General features: G+C 37.8%; 1 protein-coding gene across 4 annotated transcripts in view; it reads left to right on the forward strand.

Annotated features, from left to right (window-relative positions):
* Positions 1 to 10,417: 10,417 nt before the first annotated feature.
* trpm3 (transient receptor potential cation channel, subfamily M, member 3) overlaps positions 10,418 to 24,949 on the forward strand; it is a 115,884-nt gene continuing 101,352 nt past the window's right edge. For all 4 annotated transcript variants that reach the window (XM_026212615.1, XM_026212616.1, XM_026212619.1 and 1 more), the window contains exon 1: positions 10,418 to 11,320. In XM_026212615.1, the coding sequence (XP_026068400.1) occupies positions 11,144 to 11,320 (177 nt within the window). In that variant the 5' untranslated portion in view covers positions 10,418 to 11,143. The remainder of the gene's footprint in view (positions 11,321 to 24,949) is intronic.

The following is a 24,949-nucleotide window of genomic DNA, read 5'->3' on the forward strand; positions in this document are numbered from 1 at the left end:
CACACGGAGCTCAGCAGGGCTTGTTTAGCGGTGGGCTGACAGAACCACAACAATAAAAGCAGCTCACTCCTACTCAAATGCTACCAGTGAACCGTATTCAACACTCTGATAATCGGTTTCATCGAAGTCTGAGAACGTGAGGCAGCTAATTGGAATTGGCACAGTGAATTTGGGCAGATTTCTTGTGTTCTAAGTTAGATGACTGGCAAACAAACAACATCCGTGTGATCTTTTTATATGAAGGTAAAGGTCTTATATATTTCCCAAGCTCACATACTGAAGCTAAAATTTTGTAATACTGCAAATTATTAGTATTCATTCAAGTGGTTATTGGCAGCAAACGAATAGGCCTGTTGGATGATCCATATAACTTTAGACATACTAATGCGGGGGAATACACAGGAAATATAGGTTTTTCCCAGAAGTAATTGGTTTCAGTTGGTGAGTCGCACTTGTCTGTTCTGGTGGTATTATCTTGCATAGTCAAATACACTCACACTTGTGTGTGTGTTCTGGTATTTATGGTTTATGAGGACACAAATGTGTAAACTAAAATGTAAACCTAAAAGGTGTTCTATGAAATTGAAAAATTGGAAATAGTTTTCTATGAGGGGTAGGTTTTAGGTGTAGGGCAATGGAACATACGTTTTGTACAGTACCATTACACCTATGGAGTGTCCCCATAATCTACATATGCAAGAATGTGTGTGTGTATACACAACTGTACATATACATTTTCCATTCCACAGACTAAAATTTCAAGACTTTTCAAAGTGGTGCCTTTCTCAAGGGCGTGCACTTCAGTCGTGTTGTTGAAGGTGTACATTCATTCATGCACCTACAATTCCTGCTGGCCCAAGACTCAAACTTGCAACTTTTGGTATCCATCAGGAACAGAGCAAGACTAAAATATTTATAAGTATAATAATTAATTATAAACCATATGAAAGTGACTTGACATACAGCCAAGTATGGTGACCCATACTCAGAATTCATGCTCTGCATTTAACCCATCAAAAGTGCACACACACAGCAGTGAACACACACACACCGTGAACACACACCCAGTGGGCAGCCATTTATGCTTATTAAGGAGTTGGGGGTTCAGTACCTTGTTCAAGGGCACCTCAGTCATGGTATTGCTTGCAACACTCAAACCCACAACCTTAGGGTTAGGAGTCAAACTCTCTAACCACTAAAACTTCCCCATTAGATTAGATTAGATTAGATTAGAAATATTCTGCTCAGTTTAAAATATATTAAAAGATTGTTTGATATGCTTTCACACGTTTTCATGAAAAATACTCTGCTTGCATGATACATTTATTTGTAGATTTTTAGACACTTACTTTTCAGCGCTGCTTATAAAGCAAGATTGACAAAAAGGTGTAAATGTAACAAAAACATTCAGAAATACACTGTTTACAAACCAATTGCATGTTGTTGTTTTTTAAAGTGTAATCTATTAAATGTAATCTACAAATAATTAAATACCAATAGTGTTAGCTTTGTGTGTTATTAGACAGATAATAAAATATCCTTCTCCATTTTGTATTACACACACATAATAAAATTCATTAAGTTAATTAAAAAAATGTAAAATATAACCATTACACACATCTTCATGGGTCTACCACATTAATACCATGTAACAATGAACAATCGGAATTTTCTGAATCTGAAATGTTACGAGACCTAACCAAGGTTTGAAACAATATGACAAAACAAACCTCATTTGCAGAAACCACATGACTTCGCTAACAATCTATGAACCACTGATTCGAAACAAAAGATTTGTAGATGTTTCAAAGCTTTATGAAGCAGTGTTTCAAAAGTGCCCATCAATAGTGACATGTGTAATTAGTTTACAATGCCGGGATTAAGGGAATACAATGACACAATTCGTCCAAATATAGAATTATGAATTGTTATATATTTATCATAATAAGCATTTTCTTTTTTTCTTGAAACTTATGTTGGACTAAGGGAATTCTCATTTGAATGGTCCAATTCTGATTTTTATTGCACATCAATGGAGTCAAGACACTTCAAATCAAAATTTGCAAATTGAACTGAGACCTTTAGAAATGTGCTGTGTGGTGTATATGTTAGGACCAGACTGAGTGTATCACACATTGTGGTGCAACAGAATAGGATATTCCTACACAGTTCAGGCATGGGGTTGTTAATAATTAAATGACTCAGAAAGTGACATAGGGGTGTGCTACTATGGCAACGTTCTCCCCCCGCGGAGGTGCCACTTAGTGGGGTAGTGTAAATGTCGACTCTGTCTAATGTCAGTGGGGTTTGTCAAGTACACCAAACTGCCCTTTTTTTCAGGCTCCTTCACTTGTGTAAGGTCAGTCTGCAGGTTTTTATTCAGTAGGCAGGAGATAGTTCTGAAAGGCTTTTGAGTGTGAATTCAGTGATCCTGCAAAAGGCTGTTGAAATTTCTGACTCCTTTTCTAATATGTGGCCCACTGCCCTTCGAAACCCCCAAATAGAGCGAGACAGTAAAGAGATTTCTCTAGGCACTCCGCACCCTTTACAATGCATGTCAGGAACTGCTCAAAGGAGTGTTATAATCTTTTCTTTCCTTCCTAGGTTGGCATGTTCACAATGTTTCCTAGGCTTAGGACTAATATCTTGATGCATAATACGATGGTTTCTTGAGTAAATGGCTTGCTTTTTTTAGGGTATGTATTTCTGATTAAGACAGTTGTTCAATGTACCATCCTGTTTATTGCAAATGAATAAAGTAATGAGTATATTCAAAGTAATCATGCTAACAATTCAAAAATATGTAAATGAAAAACATATTTAGTAGGGCTGCACAATTAATTTAATGTCTTATCACGATTACAATTATCGATGACATGATTACATAATCGTTCAAAGCCGCAATTACAAAAGTAGATAACTAATTAAAAATGCCCACTTGCATTTTTCTCTGCAGCACGGGGTTAAACAAACTCAAACACACTAAATAAATGAAATTTTGTCTAACTGATCCTTTTTCACTCTGTGTGTTAAATGCCAAATGTGTGAAAAGTGGAAAAAAATTGGGGTATTCATCTGCGTTTCACACAGACCTTTATTCCGCTAGCCTCAAAAGAAAACAGTGTAGCACAAGATTAGAGCGCATGTGTTTATTACAGTGACCAGTTGCGATCACTCACTAAACAACGCTGTGAAATCCAGTAAGAGGCACTCAAGGTCAGTGCAGAGTTCTCCGGTACAAATCATGTCTCTTTAAGTAGTTTAAAGCCAAATAAATCGAAGCTGTTATTCTCTTCAACACTGATGTAGAAAAAGGCATAAACCGTGCTACAACAATCCAGTTAGAAGATGTTTGATCCACAAATCACCCACATTTACCATAGTTTTAATGTAGTATCGGAAACAGTGTTAACGGTGACAGAATATTCATATTGATATATATAAAAGGAGTAATGGAATATAATTACATTATTTTGTTTATTATTATATTAGTTGATTTGTATTTGTAATCGAATGTCTTAAGGCTACTGTTTTTCAATACAGACACCCTAGAAACCATATAGTTATGCAAATTTTTTACCATGGTAATGAGGTGCTGTACTTTTGGTTATGACATACAAATGTATGAAAGGTGAGGTTGTTACAGATTTCTCGATGGTACTGTTTTTGTTAATGAAAATAAATGTACATCTGCATCCCAACTGATACTCCTGGTACTCTGAACTCAAGCTCCTGTTCTAATGTGCATGTTCAGAGCTACCAAATCAGGTGCCGGTGCCACTGCTCTCAAATGTTAGTCTGGAGCCCTGATAATATAAAATTGTACTGTAAAATGTTACTGTAATTAAACATTTCATCAGTTTAATTGTAAATGAAACTTATAGCTTTGGTAAACCATTTTCCCATACATAATTGTACCTTTTTTTGTTTAAAGAAGAATCCAAATCAATAGTTGAGCCCTAATATTTAGTATTCGTGATGTGATTTTAGAAAGCTATCAAGCTGTTTTGGTTCTACTGATCAACTGTGCAGTCATGCGATGTAAGCACTGGACCTCTGTGCAACAGTGTCTGGTTGCCATGGAGCTTTTTAGGATTATTTGGATCGCTGATGGTCTGTTTAGACTTGATGGGTCCAAACATATGGGGCCTCTTCTCTGTATCATCACATCCCTCATGTGTGCTAAAGATTTTAAATGGATATAAACAGCCACACTCACAGTGCTGATTGGGTTTTAGGTACTTAAATGAGAATATGAAACCATCCCATGGGAACCAATCACTCTCTTTCTATCTCTCAACTCTCTTTCTATCTCTCTGTCGCTTGCTCTGGCACCGTTGCTAATTGACTCATCACATTATGGTTATTAAAGAGCATGCTCATGGCTGGTGGAACTCTTTTTACTCATGATAACCCCTTAGAAATGGTCCATCTTTTATGATGGACTGCATTTGAGAGAATAAAAGCACAAAAGAGAGTTCAGCTTGCCTCTGGCAGATTTTAAAAGGCTCGATCCACTGTTGTATAACACCACAATGATTTTCAGTGAATAATGACAAATTTCATCCTGATCATCCTACAAATCTATTATATGACTTCCCATGACTTGATACTTTAGTACTTGATACTATCATTTTTTTTTTTTTGTCCTATCTGTAGCTTAAAAGTCCATGGTCTCTGTATGGCTTCATTGAATTTTTTTTACATTAGTGGCACAGCAAAGAAAGTCTTAAAACATGTAATGGCATAATGGTGAGTAAATCTTTTTTAGCTATCCCTGTAAGATTTTAATATGAATTTTCCCATAAGAAACGCACTTACATAACATTACTATGTAAATTCATAATATTTTGTGGCTTACTAGACATTTCATCAGTGAGTTTCTTTTTGGTTATCTATCAAATATTCATAACCAGTCTGCCAGTTTCAGAGACTTCGTCTACTTGACAGAAGCAAGATTTCTCACTTGCATGAGATCCCTTTTGATGGAGTAGCATAGAAGTAAATGTGTTTTGCTCATCCGGCTCCTCCTAGCCATGACAACTTCGGAGACAAGCCAAATCAAACCAGACCACCTCAGTCCAAACAGCAGACAAACCATGAAAATGAGAAAGATTAGAGAGACCAAGAGAGGGAGGCATTACGACGATAGACATGAGCACTGCACTGCTTTTATTTCTAGTACTTCAAGCTAGAAATAAAGTAGAGGAAGGAAGGCTGGAAATATAAAGAAGAGCAGAACTGTCAGTGAAATCGGTATATTAATGGCCCCCTTATATGTGCGGTGGAGTCCACAGTCTCCTGCCATTTCTTGCACTCACCATTTGTATCAGTAGGGTGCTCGTCATTAATTCATTACATAGAGCACACTAAATTAGCCCTCGTTAGCCACCGACTGTTTGCTTTATTTTATTTGACATCATTAGCCCCTCAATAAGAGAGCATTTATAGCCCCCTCTCCTAGCAACTTGCATCTGTGAGCAGGGAAGCAGGCAGGCAATGCTCGGCCCACAGGGCTTCCCAGACCCCCCTGCCACCCTCTGGTCCCCACACCTCCCATGTCTCATTCAGAGAGTCAAACGGATGTCTGTGGCCCAGGTGCCTCCCCTGATGACGTGTGTCATGCGTTGGTGACAGGGCAACGACAGACATACACTCTCTCCTTCCTGCGCTCTCTCTCTCAGTTGACACTTATAAGTTCGGACACTTTTTTTTCCAGTGATCCATCTTGATTACAGATCAGTTTGTGAAGCTTAACTTAAAATGGATGCCGAAAGACTTTGCAAAAAAACACCATTGAAGTAGACCGCTCATAGTGTTGGGGTCTGATGCTGGGACGCAAGGACAACGCATGGGAAATCTGGACTGCCTGTTTCCGCTGGATGCCATGAATGCAGGGAACAGACCCAAGGGAGAGCCATTGCTGTCAAATCAGCCACAAGGTCAATGAGGGCTTAGTTTCTCAGAGACTAACCTGTGAATTTTGAATCAAAACCGTATTTTTCTTTCTCTAAAAACTCTTTATTAGGGGCCTTCTGGTTTTTTGTGGCCTTGCTGTCTCCTTGAGACTCTGAACATTAAATCTTCTTGGGGTAACAGGAGAGACCACCTTGAGGAAAGATAAAGAACTTGAAGAGGAATCATCAAACTGGTAAGAGGTATACACCTTTAAAATTACCTTTGTGTTTTGCCACATGCACATTTATGTTTTTACACTGCTGTTTAAATGCAACCCCAGAGTTTTGGTCTTCACTCATTTCTAATTAGTGTTTTTACAGTTAGGAAAGATGGCCACTTCTTTTTAACTTCATGCTGATTAATAATGAGACCAATTGGTCACCGTGGTATGCATTTGACTTGCGCTATGGTAAATAAATGATAGCTGTTACTCATACACCATCTGTTGGAAACTGCAGTGAGCACAGAGCAAAAAGGCTTTCTACCATATGCTCTCAAAAGAGAAATCACTCATGCGCCTCTCATTATTCCCTTGAAATTGTAATTGTGATTATTAATTATGATTATCACAATTTACATTGAATGTTTTTTATACCATTGTTTGATGCAATTGCATGCCATATTTTTTTTTAAAAACTTTCAGTGCTGTTCTCTAGTTTTAAGCCTCAAATATCAAATATACAATATGAATGATATTATAATGTTATACTAAAACTAAAATAATGGGAAAACCCTTAAGATAACATGTTGAAAGAAAAAAACACATCTTAAGCTTGCAGAATAATATAAGTGGACATTGAATGATTAATTGGCGCTTAGAACGATTACGTAATTGTGGCATCCATAATTGTAATCGTGATTAGAAATTCGATGACTTTTGTAGTCCATACGCACATACATGCACACACATCCACCTACTGACTTTGCTGTTGTGAAGCTTGAATTATTGATGGCTCCAGACTGCTAAAAAATGCATCCACAACCTTTTTATCATTCAGCAATAAAGAACCAATTAGTAGAGCAATCTGAAGTCTTCTCTAATTTTGACCGGGAGAGTGAACCATGTGTAATGAAGCTTGAAAAATAGACTCTATGCTATGATAATAAGTTTTAGCAGGGAACAAGACTTTGCATACATTACAAAAATTCTGCCAAGTGTTGTTTCAATGTTTTTTGAGCTTCAAATCGTGGGGCCTGACAGATAACAAATAAGTTCACTCAAAAGAATACACAAGCTGGAAATGAGACATAGGACATATCACTATGATGACAGTATTACAGGTGAAGCCAAACTTTTGATCAACAGCTAAAGTCTGGTCCACGCGTATTTGTTCTAGTAAGGAGCTGTTCTCCCTCTGAAAAGACCAATCAAGCAAACTTTTATGGTTCTGAAAGTAAATGAGGAATTGTTTTTAAACCATAAATTGTAAACTTTAAAAAATGGAAATGCTGTAAGCTCACGGGTTGTTAATAATCAGTGGTACTTGTGTTAAAGCCTTCAGTACATTAATTTTTTTTTAAAGATATTTAATAGCACAGTTCCTGGTAAAAAAAAAGTTGTCCAAATGAAGTCTTTAGCAATGCATGTTACTAATTAAAAATAACGTTTTAATATATCTACGTTAAGAAATTTATGAAGTATCTTCATGGAACATGATCTCTACATTATATCCAAATGATTTTTGGCATAAAAGAAAAATGTGTGATTTTGACCTGTACGATGTATTTTTGGCTATTGCTACAAATATACCTGTGCTACTTAAGACTGGCTTTGTGGTCCAGGGTCACATATGTTTAGGACACTAAATGAGCAAACTGTGTGGTCCATTGGAAGTATCCACACACTTTGTATAAGTTTTCACTGCTCCACATTATTTAGGATGGAAATCCATCCTCTCTCATTTTCATCAGTGACTTGAGTGGATTTATCTGGGTTTTATTATTTAAAAAAAAAAAAGAGAGTCCATTGCTACCTCTGAGAAATTGCCAGTGTGATTTAATCATATGAGTAGTTTATGTCTTCCAGTTAACCCATTATACTCCAGAGGTTTCTGTCATTATCATTTAATCATTTCACTTTTCATAGAGAAAATTAAATGTAATTTAAATATCTTACCATTATAAATATATTTTCCTGCATTTATGTGTCTCTCTAAAATCACTGCAGACATGCTGACAGATAAAGATGGTAACAGGTTTTTATTGTTCTATAACTGCAAAATATTCATTACTTCCTCTCACATTTAATAATAAAGTAGCTTCACATACTCACCCTTGCCTTGTGTGACATTATTCAGCTACTGAATCACTTGCATTATGTCTGTCTCTTATAAAGGTATTTTATATTTTATTTTTTTGTTTTGGTAAGGCTCATGCATTTGTCTGAAGCTGATGTGAAGTGATGATCCTCCAGGCAGACATCCTTTGGAGGCATGAATTATTCAGAATACTGAAATAAAAAGTATGTATTAATAACATAAAAGATCTTCATTATAAAAATAAATAAAGTGAATGCTCTGTGTTCCTCATTGAACAGGTCTCCATGACAAGAAAAATCCAGTCCAGGAGAGTTTTGCAACCTATTTGCACAGAAATGAAGGTAAGACTACAGTTTCCTTCCCCCCCAACCCTACTAATATTTGAATTAGTAAATATTTAAAAGTTAATTTTTCCGATTTTCTGCCTTGTGTGAACATTGGATATTCTTGTTACAGATAACTCTGAAAAACAGTCCCTGACTGATTTAGTTTATCTCAAAATTGCTGGTGAGAGTAAAGGCATAATGGATGAAATGGCCATAGTGAATAATGGCTAATGATTGGCTCCTGTGAGTCAGATGTTGGAAGCATGGAAAAAAAAAATTCTGTTTTATCAAACAGTCAATTTTAAATCAGAAAATTTGACAAGCTCTTCTGAATTTTGTTAAGAAGAAAAGTAAATGGTTCCTGAGAATTATATGCAAATCATAACTGTATGCTATAAAAGTCACGCAAAGTCCAAGCTAAATATAACTCAAAATTAAATTAGCTTGATATTTTATTTTTAATTGTTCCTTGAACCATTTTTCTTTGTGATTTAAAAAAAAGAAACTAGTGATGTTTTTTGGGGGGGCTTATGTTCTGGTCAGAAAATATGTTGGTCTTATTTTTTTCTCTCTCAGATCTAACAAGCAGCCTTTTTAATAAAATACCATGCTTACTTCCAAGGGTGATGACTCAGTATGCTGTGGGCTTTACACAAGGTTACATGCCGAGATTTTTCTTTCAGTTCCTTAGAGTCTACTTGCTTAAACTTTTAATTAAACTTGTTGGAAATCCTTTAGAAACGTGTTACTTTCTTACTGCTAATCAGATCAGAAGTCCGTGGGATTATCCATGAGCCCATCACAGCTCTAAATTGAATGATGAGTCTCATTTTACAAAACCAATCCTGACTCGTTTTTCTCATTTGAATCCCACATTTCTTAATTTGGAAAGTTTTTAATTTGTAGCTTCAAGTGCAGTAATCAATTTTTGCTTCAATATATATATATTTTTAATTGTGGATATAAACTGGAATGCTAATGAACTTCCAGCTGTGCTGGTATAGTGTTTTCTTGTGGTAACCTTGGTAACTATGAGTGGGTGGGTCTTACGCAGGGTATATCACACTGTACAAATGTTAAATGACCGACAGCTATATCCAGTGATGCAAACTACTCAATTTATCTTTTCTCAGATATGGCCATTTTGAGAGAGAGAGATATATTGTAAATTATCTGCGTCTCTCTCTACAAAGAATGAAGCTGAGCTTAGTTACTTAGTTACTACTAGCATATTTTACCCCCCTCGTTGCTGAGAAATATAATGTAGTGAATGTGATTCAGTATCGATTAATAAAAGTCACGAGGTAGTTTTTGAGCCTCTGAATGTTACTTTTTGCACAACGCAGTCTCAGATATCTTTGTGTGTGTGTGTGTGTGTGTGTGTGTGTGCAAATAAATTAAAGTAGCGCATTAATATAGAACGGTGACATTAGGCGGTGTTCAGTACGGTCACACTATATGTATCTGTTATTCAAGATACCTTTGAAAAGTTTAAAAAACAATTTATGAAGAAAATCTTCAGAAGCTATTTGCATAAATCAAATAGGCCTTTTTTTATCGTATCTTTTAAAAATGTGAATGTACTGTACAGAATGCATTGGGGGGCTTGGCATAGTGGCTAACCAGAAAAATTACAAATGGCACGTCATGCCAAAAAGGTTGCCGACCTCTGACATAGTATAACAAGTCTTAATGATTGGTCTTAATGATTTTGTGTGGTTAAATTTGTAGGCCTAAATCTGATTCAGAATGTTTCAATTTTCACATTCATTGCTTTGGTCTGTATTTTTATCTGCTCAGCAGGAGGAAGTTCCTCATTTTCAATGTAAAGTAGGTCTGTTTTCAACAAGTCGTCAAACACATGACGATTCTTGGTGAATCGCCTTTAATGTTAGCCTTCATGAAAGTTCTTAGGTTTTAAAAACCCAAAGTGGTAAGTGTTTTGTCCTGGAGAGCATGTGGGACTGATGTGAAGCTTACATTCTTGTGTCGATTAAAACCAGTGTGGGACCACAGGGGAGAAAGAGAGGGGTAACCTGTAGAAACCCTCAGTTTCTGTTCTGAAAAACCTTTTAATCTCTGAAACGCTGAACGGCGAGAGCGGGCGACACGTGAGCTGTGAACTCTGCTAGTGAAACAGATGAGAGAGGGAGATATAACAAGTGGAGAGGGAGGGAAGGAGGAAGGGAGGGGGAGAGTGTGTGAATGAGGGTGGGGAGAGAGCGTTAGGATGAGAGCTCAGTTCCAGAGTGACTCGCTTTGCCTTTGCCCGCTCAGTTTTGAAGACATCAGGAGACTGAGACCAGGAGAGGAACCTTGCAGGCGGGGCTTTGCCTATCACAGTTTTTCTGTCTCTCTCCTTCTGTTTTGTTCTTTCTACGGGTGAAGCCTCCTACATTAACTGAAGCAGCCGGACCACATGCAACAGGGTGTAGAAGCCAAACTCCCTGCATTTCTTTAGCTTCTCTGTTCAAGAAAAAAGCAGGAAAGAGATGCCCTGATACTCAGGAAAGATTTTAGAAGAAAACAAAAACCTCACTGTGTAGTGTTCCTTGTTTTCGTGGCTTTCGTTCTACATTTGTTAAGGAAACCTTCAAAGTTATGACTAAAAGAAAGTGGGAGGGGAGGAGAGAAGGCTTCAAAGTCAGCTCCACAAGAGAGGAGGCACAGGGGCCTGGGCGCCCCTCCACCAGAGGACGCTTCTCCGAGTCGTGGAAGAGACTGAGTTCCAGACAAGGCTCTACCAAGAGGTCAGGACTGTCCTCACAGCAAATAGCGGTAAGAAGCAGAACAGCATCTATGTGTGCTCCCTTCTTCCCAGTTTGTTGAATTTGGAGCAAGGGGGGGTGGGTGCATGGGAGGGACTGCTGATGGAAAGGAGGAAGAGCAGAGAACGAATGCATGGGATCACACAGAGATAGAAAGGGGGTGCACAAAAGAGTCTGGCTGAAGCAGGTGGGAATCTAAAGGTCCCCTTCTGCCTTGAAGGATGTAAGTGAAAGGTTTCAGCAGGTTGTGACCAATAAAGGGTTTTTATGATGATGAATGATGCTTTCGTATGCACAGAACAAAAGCAAGAAGTGAGACGAGATGGTTCGAGAAAGAATGAGAAGCTTTTATTTTGCACAGATATGTACCACAATCAGGTGTTCTGCCAAGACCATGTGCCCTATGGAAAACATTATTGTTGTTGTCTGATATAAAGTGCTTTATTGCGCCAGGCCATAGAATACTGTGTGCTAAGTGGAGGGAAATCACATCTCTGTAGTCAAACATTTCAAGCATGTTGCATTTCCAGCAAGGAGACTCCAACCCCCTGATGTGTTGATCTTTTTTTTTGACTGATTTAAAGTCTATAGCAGTCGATTAGTACAGAATGAGGGAATACTCAGTGGGTCAGGTCAGTTGTTGCTAAGCACACAAGTGTGCCTTGAAACTTGCTCTAAACCATCTGTCACACACCAAAGACAGTTTCTTTTGGCACTTTTATGCAAATTCAGTCGCACAGTTTGAATGACTTAGCTAGAGGGATAGATACTGTATTATTATTTTTTTTTTGCAGAAGAATTCAGAAAGTCTGTTAGGTTATTGAAAATTAAATAGTCTAAGTCTATGGTGCATCCTAATTTAGATATCCAAGTAAACTTGTTTAATGTTTTTGAATCTAGAGCTGAGGTCAGCTGATCAAACAAACTGCATGTCCTAACAAAGAGGATAGTCAAGTCAAGTCACCTTTATTTATATAGCGCTTTAAACAAAATACATTGCGTCAAAGCAGCTGAACAACATTCATTAGGAAAACAGTGTGTCAATATGCAAAATGACAGTTAAAGGCAGTTCATCATTGAATTCAGTGATGTCATCTCTGTTCAGTTTAAATAGTGTCTGTGCATTTATTTGCAATCAAGTCAACGATATCGCTGTAGATGAAGTGTCCCCTACTAAGCAAGCCAGAGTCGACAAGGAACCGAATCTCCATCGGTGACAGAATGGAGAAGAAAACCTTGGGAGAAACTAGACTCAGTTTGGGGGCCAGTTCTCCTCTGACCAGACGAAACAAGTAGTTAAATTCCAGGCTGCAGCAAAGTCAGATTGTGCAGAAGAATCATCTGTTTTCTGTGGTCTTTCCTGGTGGTCATCTGAGACAAGGTCTTTAAAGGGGATCTGTATCTGGGGTTCTAGATGTCCTGGTCTCCGCTGTCTTTCAGGGCAGTAGAGGTCCTTTCTAGGTGCTGATCCACCATCTGGTCTGGATACGTACTGGATCCGGGTGACTTCAGTGACCCTCTGATCTGGATACAGACTGGATCTGGTGGCTATGGTGACCTCGGAATAAGAGAGAAACAGACTCATATTGTCGTAGATGCCATTCTTCTAATGATGTAGCAAGGATAGCAACTAGTAATATTTTGCAGAGTGTAACATAATTTTTCTGCATAATTTTTCAATCTGAACTACTGGCATGACTGGTCAAAAATAAATAAATAAACAAATACAATAAATCCTTTTTGTTGAGCCCTACATTACACACCAAAGCATGTATGCATTGACATAAACAGAAATCTGCAATCACAGAGATGGAAGTCATTAACTAGCTACTTGGTCTTAAGTGCAGTTGCAATTAGGCTACTGAAATATAGTGAGTAGCATTTTTAAGTAGCTTATACAGAGTATTTTATGCAAACTGAAAATATTTTCTTCATCATTCAAAAATTACTCTAAGGTTACTGTCACACACAGCATGCCATTCAGTACTGTTCTGAATGTTAAAATTTTTTGCAGTTTATACATGAAAAAAAAAGGAAAATACACTATGGGGTAAATTTACTTAGCAAAATTAGGAATATCTAAAGTCTTGATGCAAGTCTGAAAAAAGCTCCAGTTTAAGGACAAGGTGATATGTGGTACACCAATGAAGTGTAGAAATGTATATCAATGCCTTCTGAAGTAAAAACAATCATTTGTCAAGTTTACTCTCATCCATGGTGTATTTAAATCCATACAGTAAATGTTTACTTGCTGTTTCATGCCTAAGCTCTGTTGTTAAATACTACATTCTTATTAACAGCATTGTGTTTATGTGGGTGGGTGTAAAATTATTTGTGGTCATGTTGCTATAGAAACGTTTCTGTTTGTTTATCATATAGATCTTTTGATTCGCATCTTTATCACATTTAGACTGTCCATATATCCACTGTTTCACTGTTGATTTGAAAAATTTGCATGTTTGTAAACCATACATCCATTTGTTGTCTAGTGCAAATTCTTTCTGTGATTTTTAATAGAGACATTTTTGTCACAAGGCACCTGCTGGAGAACCATGATTAAAAAAAACAAAAGATAACAAATGTGTCACCAAATGGTGTTAGGGAGACATTAAGGCGAGAAATACTGAGAAGTTCTAAGAAAGTATTATGCACTTGTGTTGCATTATGAATTGTGATGAGTGAAATTTAAGTTGTGTAGTTTAAAGTGTCTTTGTTAATGTACATGTACTTTAAAAGGCTCCTCGAAGAGTTTTACAGTTTTATATCCTAACTCAGAGGAAGTTTGCTTTCATGCTCTGCAGGCCGGATATTAGGCACTAAGTGGCAGTGCAAACAGTGAGGAGCATGTGCGTGCCAACACAACTGCTCAAACAGGCTAATTGTTCTGTAACATGGTTTTGAAACAAAGGAGGCTGATGAGAACCTTGGCAACTGTATCTTGGAAACGGAGTCATTTATATATCTTTGCTTCTTTATACGGGTTTATCAGTGGGAGGTGTTAAGAGGGATAGTGCTATAGTATGGTAAACTATAGAAATTACCAGTCAATATTCTGTACTTTAGTGTTTACGTGCTGTTTAAATCCCGATGTAGTCCACACGGACTTCAGGTGTAAAAATTAAGCATAAAGTGTGCACCTTGTCATATTACCACACCCCTGTTCATTCACAGTCTGATGTTATGTCACCAGATATGTGTCCCTTTTTGTTAACCTACAAAGACTGGTTTACGACTTTCTTGTACGTAAACATTCAGAAAATCTATCTTGTGCTTGGTTGGTGTTAAGGCAGTCTTAAACAACATTACACTGGGAGCTGAAATAGGAGCGGATCAGAGTTTGGAGCCGTTGCAACCTCCGGGGGCTAATTTTGTGCTGCTACCACAGGGCTTTAAGCCTGGTGGATGTGGCTTACTTTGGTTGTTATGGCAACAGTCGCACATATCACTCGGCACATTAACAGTCCACTTCTCACTACAGATACAAATATGTCACTAGAGTTCATTTGCTTTTTAAATTAGTCTAAATTATTGAATACCACTAAACTGTAGTGATTACATCACTTTTTTTAATCTATGATTTTGTTGGGCAAGGTTGCAACCCTTTTTAGCTTTAAAGGATTGGTCGGGGTCCAATGCAAGCTCTATTAGCAACATTTATGGCATAATGTTGTTTAACATAAAAAATGATTAAGGCTTTTCCTTGTCTGTATTTAAAAGATTTAAAAGCAGAAGTGCTTCGAATTTTATGAACTGTTCTGTTCAAATTTGTGTATAATTTGTTCTATTATGCTGTTCTTATAATTTGTATGGTTGTTTTAGGTGTAACTTTGTCTTGGCATTTGAATTTAACTATATAGAGAAAAGGTTAATAAGTGATTTTCATACTCGTAATTCGTTACACAAATACTATTTATGTCCTGTAAAAGTTTATTTTCATCTTTAACACAAGATTTAATTTTTCTGCTTTTCCATGACCGATCATGCCACTGCTGAATAACCCAGGTGCCCAGGTCTCAAATCACCGTCCCTCGGCATTAGATGAAATAACAGGCGTGAATTGGAAAGGTCCTCCCTCTGGTAAAGCCGAATGGCCTCTGGAGAGAGAGAGTCTCTGACAGCTGAAAAAGCCTAACAGAACCCAGCATTCCTCTCAGCGGATTAATGAGCTCACACTCCTGTCTGTGTGCGTTTCTGATAAAAGCTTTTTTCTCGAAAAGCCATTCACCACAGGGACCTAGGGAGCCTGTTGCTAGGATGGCCTCAGACACAAAATAATTTTTATTTAAAAATACACACAGTCAACATAATTGGAATTTTGCACAATTTGTTCATTTGATTAACATAAAGTAAAAAGACGCATTTAGCTCAACCGTCTGCACCCTCTGTGATTGTGATTTCTCTTTACAGTCTGAAAACAGCGGCTGCTTTAAAAAGCTATTTAATACGGAGTTCTCTCTTTAACTGCTGTTAAATACTTTGTTCAAATTATGGTTCACCCAAAAATGAATGTTTTGTCATAACTTACCCATTCTTTTGTTGCTTCAAAATGGTATTTCTTTCTGATACCCACTGTTTTTTGTCAATAGAAACATAATTATTTAAATGAAAAACATCAGATGTGAAGTGTCACACACGGAATTGGTAATGCCACTGTAATTATAAGACATCTTGTTCTTTTCACTTCCAAAGACTGTACATATTGACTGTACTGTAAAATTACAGTCATGTTAGATTTATAGTCCCCCATGCAATCAGTTTTTAAAAAAAATCCCAAATTCTGTTTTATTTATTTCTTAACATTTTTATTTATTTTATTTAAAATGTTCTAGACTCTGTTCTATGTGAACATCGTTCTAGACTCAGGGCTGCAGAGAGGAAATGGAGCAAATCAAAAAGCACAACTGACCTTAGTGTGTATCAGTCACTCCTCGCTTCCTACTCTGCAAATGTCTGCAACTGCTAAAACAACATACTACCACAACAAAATTAACAACTGTTTTGACTCTCGCAAACTTTACAAAACTTTCTCTTCTTTTTTCTGTCCTCCTCACCCTCCTCCTTCATCAACTCTTACAGCTGATTATTTTGCAGCGTTCTTCATAAATAAAACAAATAACATCAATGACCAATTCTCCATACCACAAACCAATGATAACTTCATAACGACAAATACACGCTCTCTCCTCATACTCTCCACTCTCGGAGACGGATATTTCCAGACTTATCCTTTCCAATCATCCTGCTCCCTGTCCATTTGATCCCATCCCCACTCACATTCTTCAGGCCATTTCTTCTTCAGTCATACCTTCCCTTACTCACATTATCAACACCTCTCTTCACACTGGTACATTTCCCTCATTATTTAAACAGGCTCGGGTATGCCAACTGCTTAAGAAACTCTCTCTAAATCAAGCACTTTTAGAAAACTAAAGACCAGTATCCCTTCTTCCGTTCATTTCAAAGACATTTTAGCGAGTTGTGTTCAACCAACTCTCTATGTTCCTTGCACAGAACAACCTCTTGGACAACAACTAATCTGGCTTCAAAAGCAGCCACTCAACAGAGACTCTCGGTTACTGAAGCCTTGATACTGGCAAGAGCAGCTTCCAAATCCTTAGTACTAATCTTGCTGGATCTGTCTTCTGCTTTTGACGCAGTTAACCACCAGATCCTCCTCTCCACCCTCATAAAGATGGGCATCTCAGGAACCACACTCCAGGGTAGGTCTTTCAGGGGGTCTTGGAGAGGTAAGGTTTCTAAGTCACAACTTCTTGCTGCTGGGGTTCCTCAAGGCTCAGTGCTTGGATCTCTTTTCTTCTCCATCTACATGTCATCATTAGGATCTGTCATCCAGAAGCATGGCTTTTCTTATCACTGCTATGCTGATGACACTCAACTTATTCCAACCAGATGATCCGACAGTAGCTGTTTGCATTGCAGCCTGTCTGAGAGACATTTATAACTGGATGAAGGACCTTCACCTTCAGCTCAACCTTGCTAAGACAGAACTGCTCATGGTATCAGCCAACCCAGCACTTCATCACAACTTTTTCTATACAGCTGGGTTCATCAACTGTTACCCCTTCCAGGCCAGCCAGAGTTGTGATTGATGATCAGTTAAGCTTCACAGACCATATTGCTACAATAGCCGGGTCCTGCAGATTTGTACATTAAGAAGATTAGACCCTTGCTATCAGAACAAGCTGCACAACTCATTTTCCAAGCTCTCTGTAAACTGGACTATTGTAATGCTCTCTTGGCGGGCCTTCCCGCATGTACTATCAAGCCTCTACAACTGATCCACAATGCAGCAGTGAGAGTAGTCTTTAACGCGCCAAAAAAAAGCTCTCTTCATTAGTTTGCACTGGCTTCCAGTAGCTGCTCACATTAAATTCAAGGTAATGATGTTTGCCCACAAGACAACAACTGGTGCTGCACCAATATAGCTAAACACAATAGTTCCAACTTATGCGCCCTCCAGTAGCTTGTGTTCTGCAAGTAAACGATACCATCTGATGCCATCCCAAAGAAGCACAAAATCACTATCATAGACCTTTTCCTGGATTGTGCCCAGCTGGTGGAATGACCTGTAAATGTTAACCAGTCTTTTACCATACACCTCTCTCTCTCATCTATCTATCTGTAAATTATGTTTATATATGTAAAAAGCTTATTCGGTGTCAGTCTCTACCCTTAAAACAACCCATTTATCCCATAACACACTAGCACAACAGACTGTCTTTAAAGAGATGATGGTGCATCGGTAACAGCCAACAAACCACTCTTGTTGAGATGACAGAAAAATGCAAAGCATGTGACTCCTGCCTCAACCAGCTCTCCACATTAGCATTTCCCTTCTCAGAATGGCTGGAATTGCCCTAGGATTGATGCATCTTTCATTTCAGTTTTGGATGACCCCTTTATAGTGGTCAAAGGGAGTAAGACTGTAATAAACACCATTATATTTATACAGTGCTGCTTTTATTGGCTATTCCTATTAGCAGCTAATTGCCAGGTTGCCTTGGTAACACACTTGGCACAGGGAACTAATGTAAAATTTATGTCAAGCAAGTGTGGCATTTCCTCCTCTGCTCTGTTAGCATGGTTGCACTCATCTCAGGGATCGGGGTGCCATACTATGAAAATAGATCCATCCTGTAAAATGTGCCAAGATGCAGATATTTATTGTTTTTAAATGTTAATTTATAGCTCTGTCAGCTTACCTCTATTGAATTACCTTACCCTCTTATATTTGGGAATAGCTAAAAGGTTTGGTTACACTTTATTTTAAGGGCAAATTCTCACAATTAACTATTTGCTTAGCACACATATTACTAGCATATTGGCTTCTTTTTAGTACTTATAAAGCACATATTAATGCCCTATTCTGCATAACCATATTTTAGATTGCATTATGCACCAGTTACATAAACTTAAAAGCTACCTAACTAAACTATTAATAATCAGCAAATTAGGAGTTTTTTCAGGGAAAAACTCTTAGTTTCGGGCAGTCGTGGCCTAGTGGTTAGAGAGTTTGACTCCTAACCCTAGGGTTGTGGGTTCGAATCTCAGGCCGACAATACCACGACTGAGGTGCCATTGAAGAAGGGCACCGAACCCCCAACTGCTCTCCCGGTGCCGCAACATAAATGTGTGTGTGTTCACTGTGTGTGTGTGTGTGTGTTGACTGCTCTGTGTGTGTGCACTTTGGATGGGTTAAATGCAGAGCACGAATTCTGACTATGGGTCGCCATACTTGGCTGAATGTCACCTCACACTTTCACTTTCACTTTTAATAGTGAATAATCATTCCCTTTCTAAAGTGTTACCAAAGCTTACCAAAAGTATTTTTGAAGATTTAAGAGTTTTTTTCATCAGTTAAAGTTTTTTTTTATTATTTCTTATATAGTGGTTAATTATGACAATAAACTTAAATCCAGGCCCATGCCCAGTTGCCCCGATTTGTTATTTGTTATTGAATTCATATGCATGACTTTATGGTAGACATATTGGATATTTGATTATTCTTTCTCTGTATGTTTTATATTTTGATTATATCTGCCATTTCTTAAAGTTAACCTAAAAATCCTGAACTGAACATGATTATTTTTTCATACTATACATTGTAATATAGGGCTGCAACTAACAATTATTTTGATAATCGATTAGTATTATTAGACACTATTCAACATTCTTTTCCAATGTACTTAAAGGGTTAGTACAGAGTATTGAATCGATGAAACCCCATTAATTGTCATTTTAATGTACATGCATTCCTTGTTTTGTTTTGATAGTAAATAGAACACTGTGTTGTTACATCTTAACCATATATCAGGGACAAATTTGTACTCAGAAGTAAATCTGGCAAAATCTCTTTGGAGATGTTCTCATTTCTCATAAAAATTTATAAAAAAATTAATTGTAATATATATGTTAAAGTTCAGAAAGTTTTTTAATCGGAGTGAAGTTATAGTATTTATAACTAGCTTCATATAAAAACAGCAAAGGTTGAATGTCCCAATCAAACAGCATTGAATGTCCCAATTTAGGTGGCTAAGTAAATGTGTTTGGGAGTGTTTTGATCTACAGCGACTAGCCATCGGCAAAGGTTTGTTACTATGGCAAATAATTGTCAGAAATGAGATCTATCTGCATATTTGTAGGAAATAATTTACGAAGCACTGCCATTTTCATAATGAAGGTAAAAGGAATGTCACCACATTTAAATAACAATTGCACCAGTCATTTTACATATCTTAATCAATTCATCTGCTCCAACAGGACAGAAAGTCTTCGTTCAAAGAGGCCAATTAATGGTCTTCATATCCTGCCACAACCCTTATTAGGCTGACAAAAAAATTAATGCAGAGGGAGATTAGAGCAAGAAAAACTTAGTCCTGCAGTGAAAATCTGCAGAGTTTGAGAGATTCCTCAATGCAGGGCCTGTTAAGATGAGCAAAGCAATAACTAAATCAGTTCATCTTATGTGAATGCTCTTTTTATGGGGCTGTAACATTTACATAAAATATTTACCTCAAAGTTTTGTAGCTCTGAACAAACACAACATTTATATTCTGGGGCTTTAAATGTCATTGAGTTGACACTTAATATGACAGAACTTTCTCAAAATGTTAAAGAGATTAAATGTGCACAGTCATGACATTTATTAAATTATTTTTCTCTTCTTTCATTAGCTTTATACTGTAAGATGAGTGGGAATTGCTCTTGTCCAGACCTGCTAGTGTTTGTCTTCTAGTCGTTTGTTCCTCACACATCCACACTTTCCAAAGCCAACAAAATGAGACTAACAAAATGGTCCTGTCCTTTTTTTTGCCAACGTTTGTTTCATTAACCTCTTTGTCTGTCTTAGTCCTTTGTTGTGTCTTTGACCCCATTGAATTGCTTCTATGGATTATTAAATTCCGCATTTCTCTTTTTATCACTTTCTCTTTATAAAAAGCTGTTTTGATCTCTAAAAGCATCATCACCATTTAATAATGGAGCCTTTAATGATGCCACCTTTGACTGGCAACTGCTATAGTCTGAAAACCTGTGTGTGTGATGCTGATTGGACGGTCTGTGATTAATTACCCTCAGGCCGAGACTCAAACCTGTTGAGTTGTTGAGACTCTAATTAGAGTGTTCTCCAGCAGTGAGACAGTCTTTACTAACTGCATTGAAACCTTACAGTTTATTTAATTTTTAATTGTAATTTTTTTGTCTACTTTTGAAAGGTATTAGTTGAGACTTTAATTGGCTGCTAAAGGCTGAAAATCTCGCTCCTTAGCTCGACAGATTGCCACTTTCAGGTCATCAGAGACTTGCTATCCCATCTGAGCTGAGACAGAAATGAAATGGATTAAAGTTACATAGAAAGAATGTTGCTCTCTTTACAGGCACATTCAGCTAATGACTACATGCCAGAAAAAAGTACTGACAGACATAAAGATTATTTTTCTTCTTAAGTAAGTCTTAAGTTCTTAGTCTGTTTCTTCCTCCCCAGTGTTGTATCGACCAGCAACGTGACTATTGTTGGTCTCCAGCACCCTTTAATTATGGCAAAATGTCAAGCCTGCTGATTAAGTCATACTAAATAGCATAGGGTGAATTTGGACCTCTCTCAAAAATTAGTTAAAATTGTATACAAGTTATTTAATTACTCATAAAACAGCCTGGGACATTATTTCTTAATACTGCAGATTTTCTGTTATTATTTAAAAAAATTAAAAAGAAAGTGCTCAAATAGGCCAGGTGTATTGTAGAGTCTTTATGGAGCTTTAGGCAGGGTTTCAGGGCCAGAAAGATTGATTGAAGATGTATGCAGTACCATTTACATACTTGAAAGTGAAATATTGCTTTTATTGTTTAAAACAACTCCTCCCCTCAGGTGAAACAAATTAATATGCAGTGTATGAAGGCAGGGAGCTGGAAAGCAAAGGTAAAATATGAAACTAAAATCAGAGAAAAGAAATGAAAGAAAGGGAAGAAGTGAAGGAAAGACATAAAAACAAAGGATGGGAAAGAAAGAAAAATAAACAGAGTGAATCGAAAAGTAAATGGATATATAAATAAAAGTAAAGTAGAAAAGGGAAAAAATAAGGGAATGTAAATTAAATATCGGTAAGGAAACAAAAAAATATTGAGTGGTAAGCTACAGAAAAGAAAAGTAGCACTGGGGCCACCATGGAGAAAATGTAACTTATTTAATGTTCATGAATGTTTTTGACTGGCAGGACAGTGTACACTTTTAAATGATGCAATAGAACGTTGAGGTGAAGTTAAACAGTGTAATCTGGTGCTATAGTGACCCCAGATCCACTAACGTGGTGCTGCTTAGAAATTAATTGTGAAATTCTTTGTGAGTGTGTACATATCAGCATTAAGTAACTTTGAACAAGTTTTGATTATACTTCCAAAATGCCCAGACTTTTCAGAAACGTTCTCACTTATTTAGTGAAACCCATTGAACATTGACTAGTCTTAGTGAGCGAGTCTTATAAATCAGCTTATATTTAAATATACTTTTTTGCACAGGTTTCTTTGAGGAGTTTAGGGGTAGATTAGGTGATCAAAATATATAATTAACCCGGTATAAAAACAGTGGATATCTGTGAGATACAGTGAACCAAATGTGTGTGCATCTGTTTTGTAGGTCATATAGAGACAATTAAAAAGATTTTTAAAAGAAGCATTTAAGCCTGGTACAGCATCATGTATATTGTATGTGAAGATCTGTTTTCCTCCATTACTGACGTTACGCTAAGAATGACTCTGGAGATTTCAGACACACACCCAAACACATCCTAAAGATAAAAGCTTTTTCATTTCAAACTCGATTCCCCTTTACAGTCCACATTATATGACGAAGTGCCGTAAAACATAGTGAGTGTATTAATGATGTGTGACTGGTTTTGCCTGATGTGTTGAGGCAGGATTTTTGATTGTGGCTCACTGGGCCTTATGGGTTTGATGGCTCCAGATGGGGCAGTGAACAGGGAGAGATCAGCTGGTGGAGGTCTTCCTGAGAGAGGGAGGATACCCAGTAGGAGACTCATCCCATCCTCTGACTCCTCCACAGCCCCACAGAGCTGCTATTATCCTCTTGCCTCCAGAGCCAGGCTCAGCATCATAGGCTTAGAAGAGCACCAGTGACAGTGAGATATTGTAAAGAGACACACACACACATTTATATGCACATCTCAAATATTCAAATATTCAACTCAAATATTCATACCAAATGCACACTCACATCCTCCAGAACAAAATAAGCATGCCAATACAAAGCATACACTTGTAATACCTGTCACACCTGCAATTTAATATGCCTTCCTGCATTCATATGCACAAATATTTGCTCTTTTTCACAGCAGCGTACACAATTATTACAGATAATACATTTTTGGATAGTAAAGAGCATCTACTGTAATGTAAGCAGCAATTCTAACAAATTCATACTTTTCAGAACCATTTCACAGTGGGCAATACAATGTCATTTGCTGACTGGCAGGTGGGAATTGGTTTCAAATTCACACTCGTCTGTTCACAAATCAGATCTGGCACAGGCACACCGGAGGAAAATAGCTTGAACCTGCAATGCTTCTCAGCTTCCTGCTGCTTCTTAACGTATCTATTATTGTTAATACTTAAAATTAAACTAGCTGAAGGTATTCTGTAGTTCCGCAGATCTGAGGCGGCGTTTCACAAAGTGGCACATGGGGGTAAATAAAACAATCCCATTGCACACTGAAGGACTAAAATGCATAAATAACAAAATTAATTTATTAAACACTGCATTGTCAATGTTGGAATTGTATCAGATGCTTGCACTCAACATTATATGAAAATCAAGCTCAAATGGAGTTAACATGGTTTTTGCTGGTCTGAATCCTAAGTGTGTTCAAGTTCATTCATGGTGTGTTGCTATTTTGAGGCAACTCAAGAAAGACTGTGCAATTGACCAACTAAAAACTGGTCTAAAGTCAATGGCTCAGAGTTTTTTTTTTTTTTTTTGTTATTTAAAGAGTGCATTAGTAACTGGTGAGTTAAGAACACAACTGGCTCTTAAAGGGAATGGAAGATGAGACTGATTCGTTTATTGCACGTTATGCCCAAAACACACCCATTATTCATTAAGAAAATAGGAAAAACCTATAAGAACATAAGCTGGGCGCTCAAATGTTTTTCCCGTCGTTAAACTAGCAAAAATGGATTTGGACACGTCCTAAGCGCAATTGCACCATGCGCTTAAGACCATTCACTTAAAACGTTAAAATAAGGCCCATATGTTTCAGTAAAGAAAACGCGGTAGCACTTTATTTTACAGTCCTGTTCCTCATGTACATACTACTGTATGTACTTATTTATAGTAATAACAATAACTATGTAATAACTAGGTACTATCCCTGAACCTACCCCTAAACCTAACCCTACCCCATGTAGTTACCTTGTATTACCAGAACTTTCTTAGATAAATACACTTTAAGTACACTTTAAGTACATGTTACACAACTGTAAACTGTAAAATGAAGTACAACCGAAAGCGCTGTACTATTCAAACATCAGTTATTTATTTATCCTTTCATTGTGAACAAGCAGAGCTCTGTCAATTTTAATGGAGGCGGCGTGAAGTTCTGAGGTTTCACTGACAGCTTGAGGATTTAGGCAATACAAAGTTCCTCTTCAGGAACTCGAGCTGCGTCAGTGCGCTTTGGGGAACGCGCCCAGCGTGCGCGACTCTGAATGTCGTGTGAAACTCTGCCCGCACTGTGAGCGTATGTCGGTGCAGCTGCTTCGTTCCCGGAGGGCCCTCTTCGAGGAGGGGGCCTTCGCCAGCGTTCCCCGCGGTGATGGTCCCGCTTCTGCTGAGGCAGAACGGCGGCTGCACTCTTGGGGTTCGCAAGTGGATCTGGTAGAGGGAATGGAGACGGGCCAGTCCCTATCTCCTTCCACTTCTGCCAGATCCAGCACCCAATCCCTAGAGTCGGAAACACGCTCAGCGGTTCCTTCCACTCAAGGAGAGGGGTCGACGCTCCGCCTCTCTTCCTCCAAGGAGGTTGACGTGGAGTCGATCGACAGGGATTCGCCACCCCACTCGCCGCAGTTTGAGGAGCTCTTGGAGGTGGTTACTCGCGCGGTGTCC

This window comes from Carassius auratus, chromosome 30 (genome assembly GCF_003368295.1).
Source record: "Carassius auratus strain Wakin chromosome 30, ASM336829v1, whole genome shotgun sequence".
NCBI classification, from domain to species: Eukaryota; Metazoa; Chordata; class Actinopteri; order Cypriniformes; family Cyprinidae; genus Carassius; species Carassius auratus.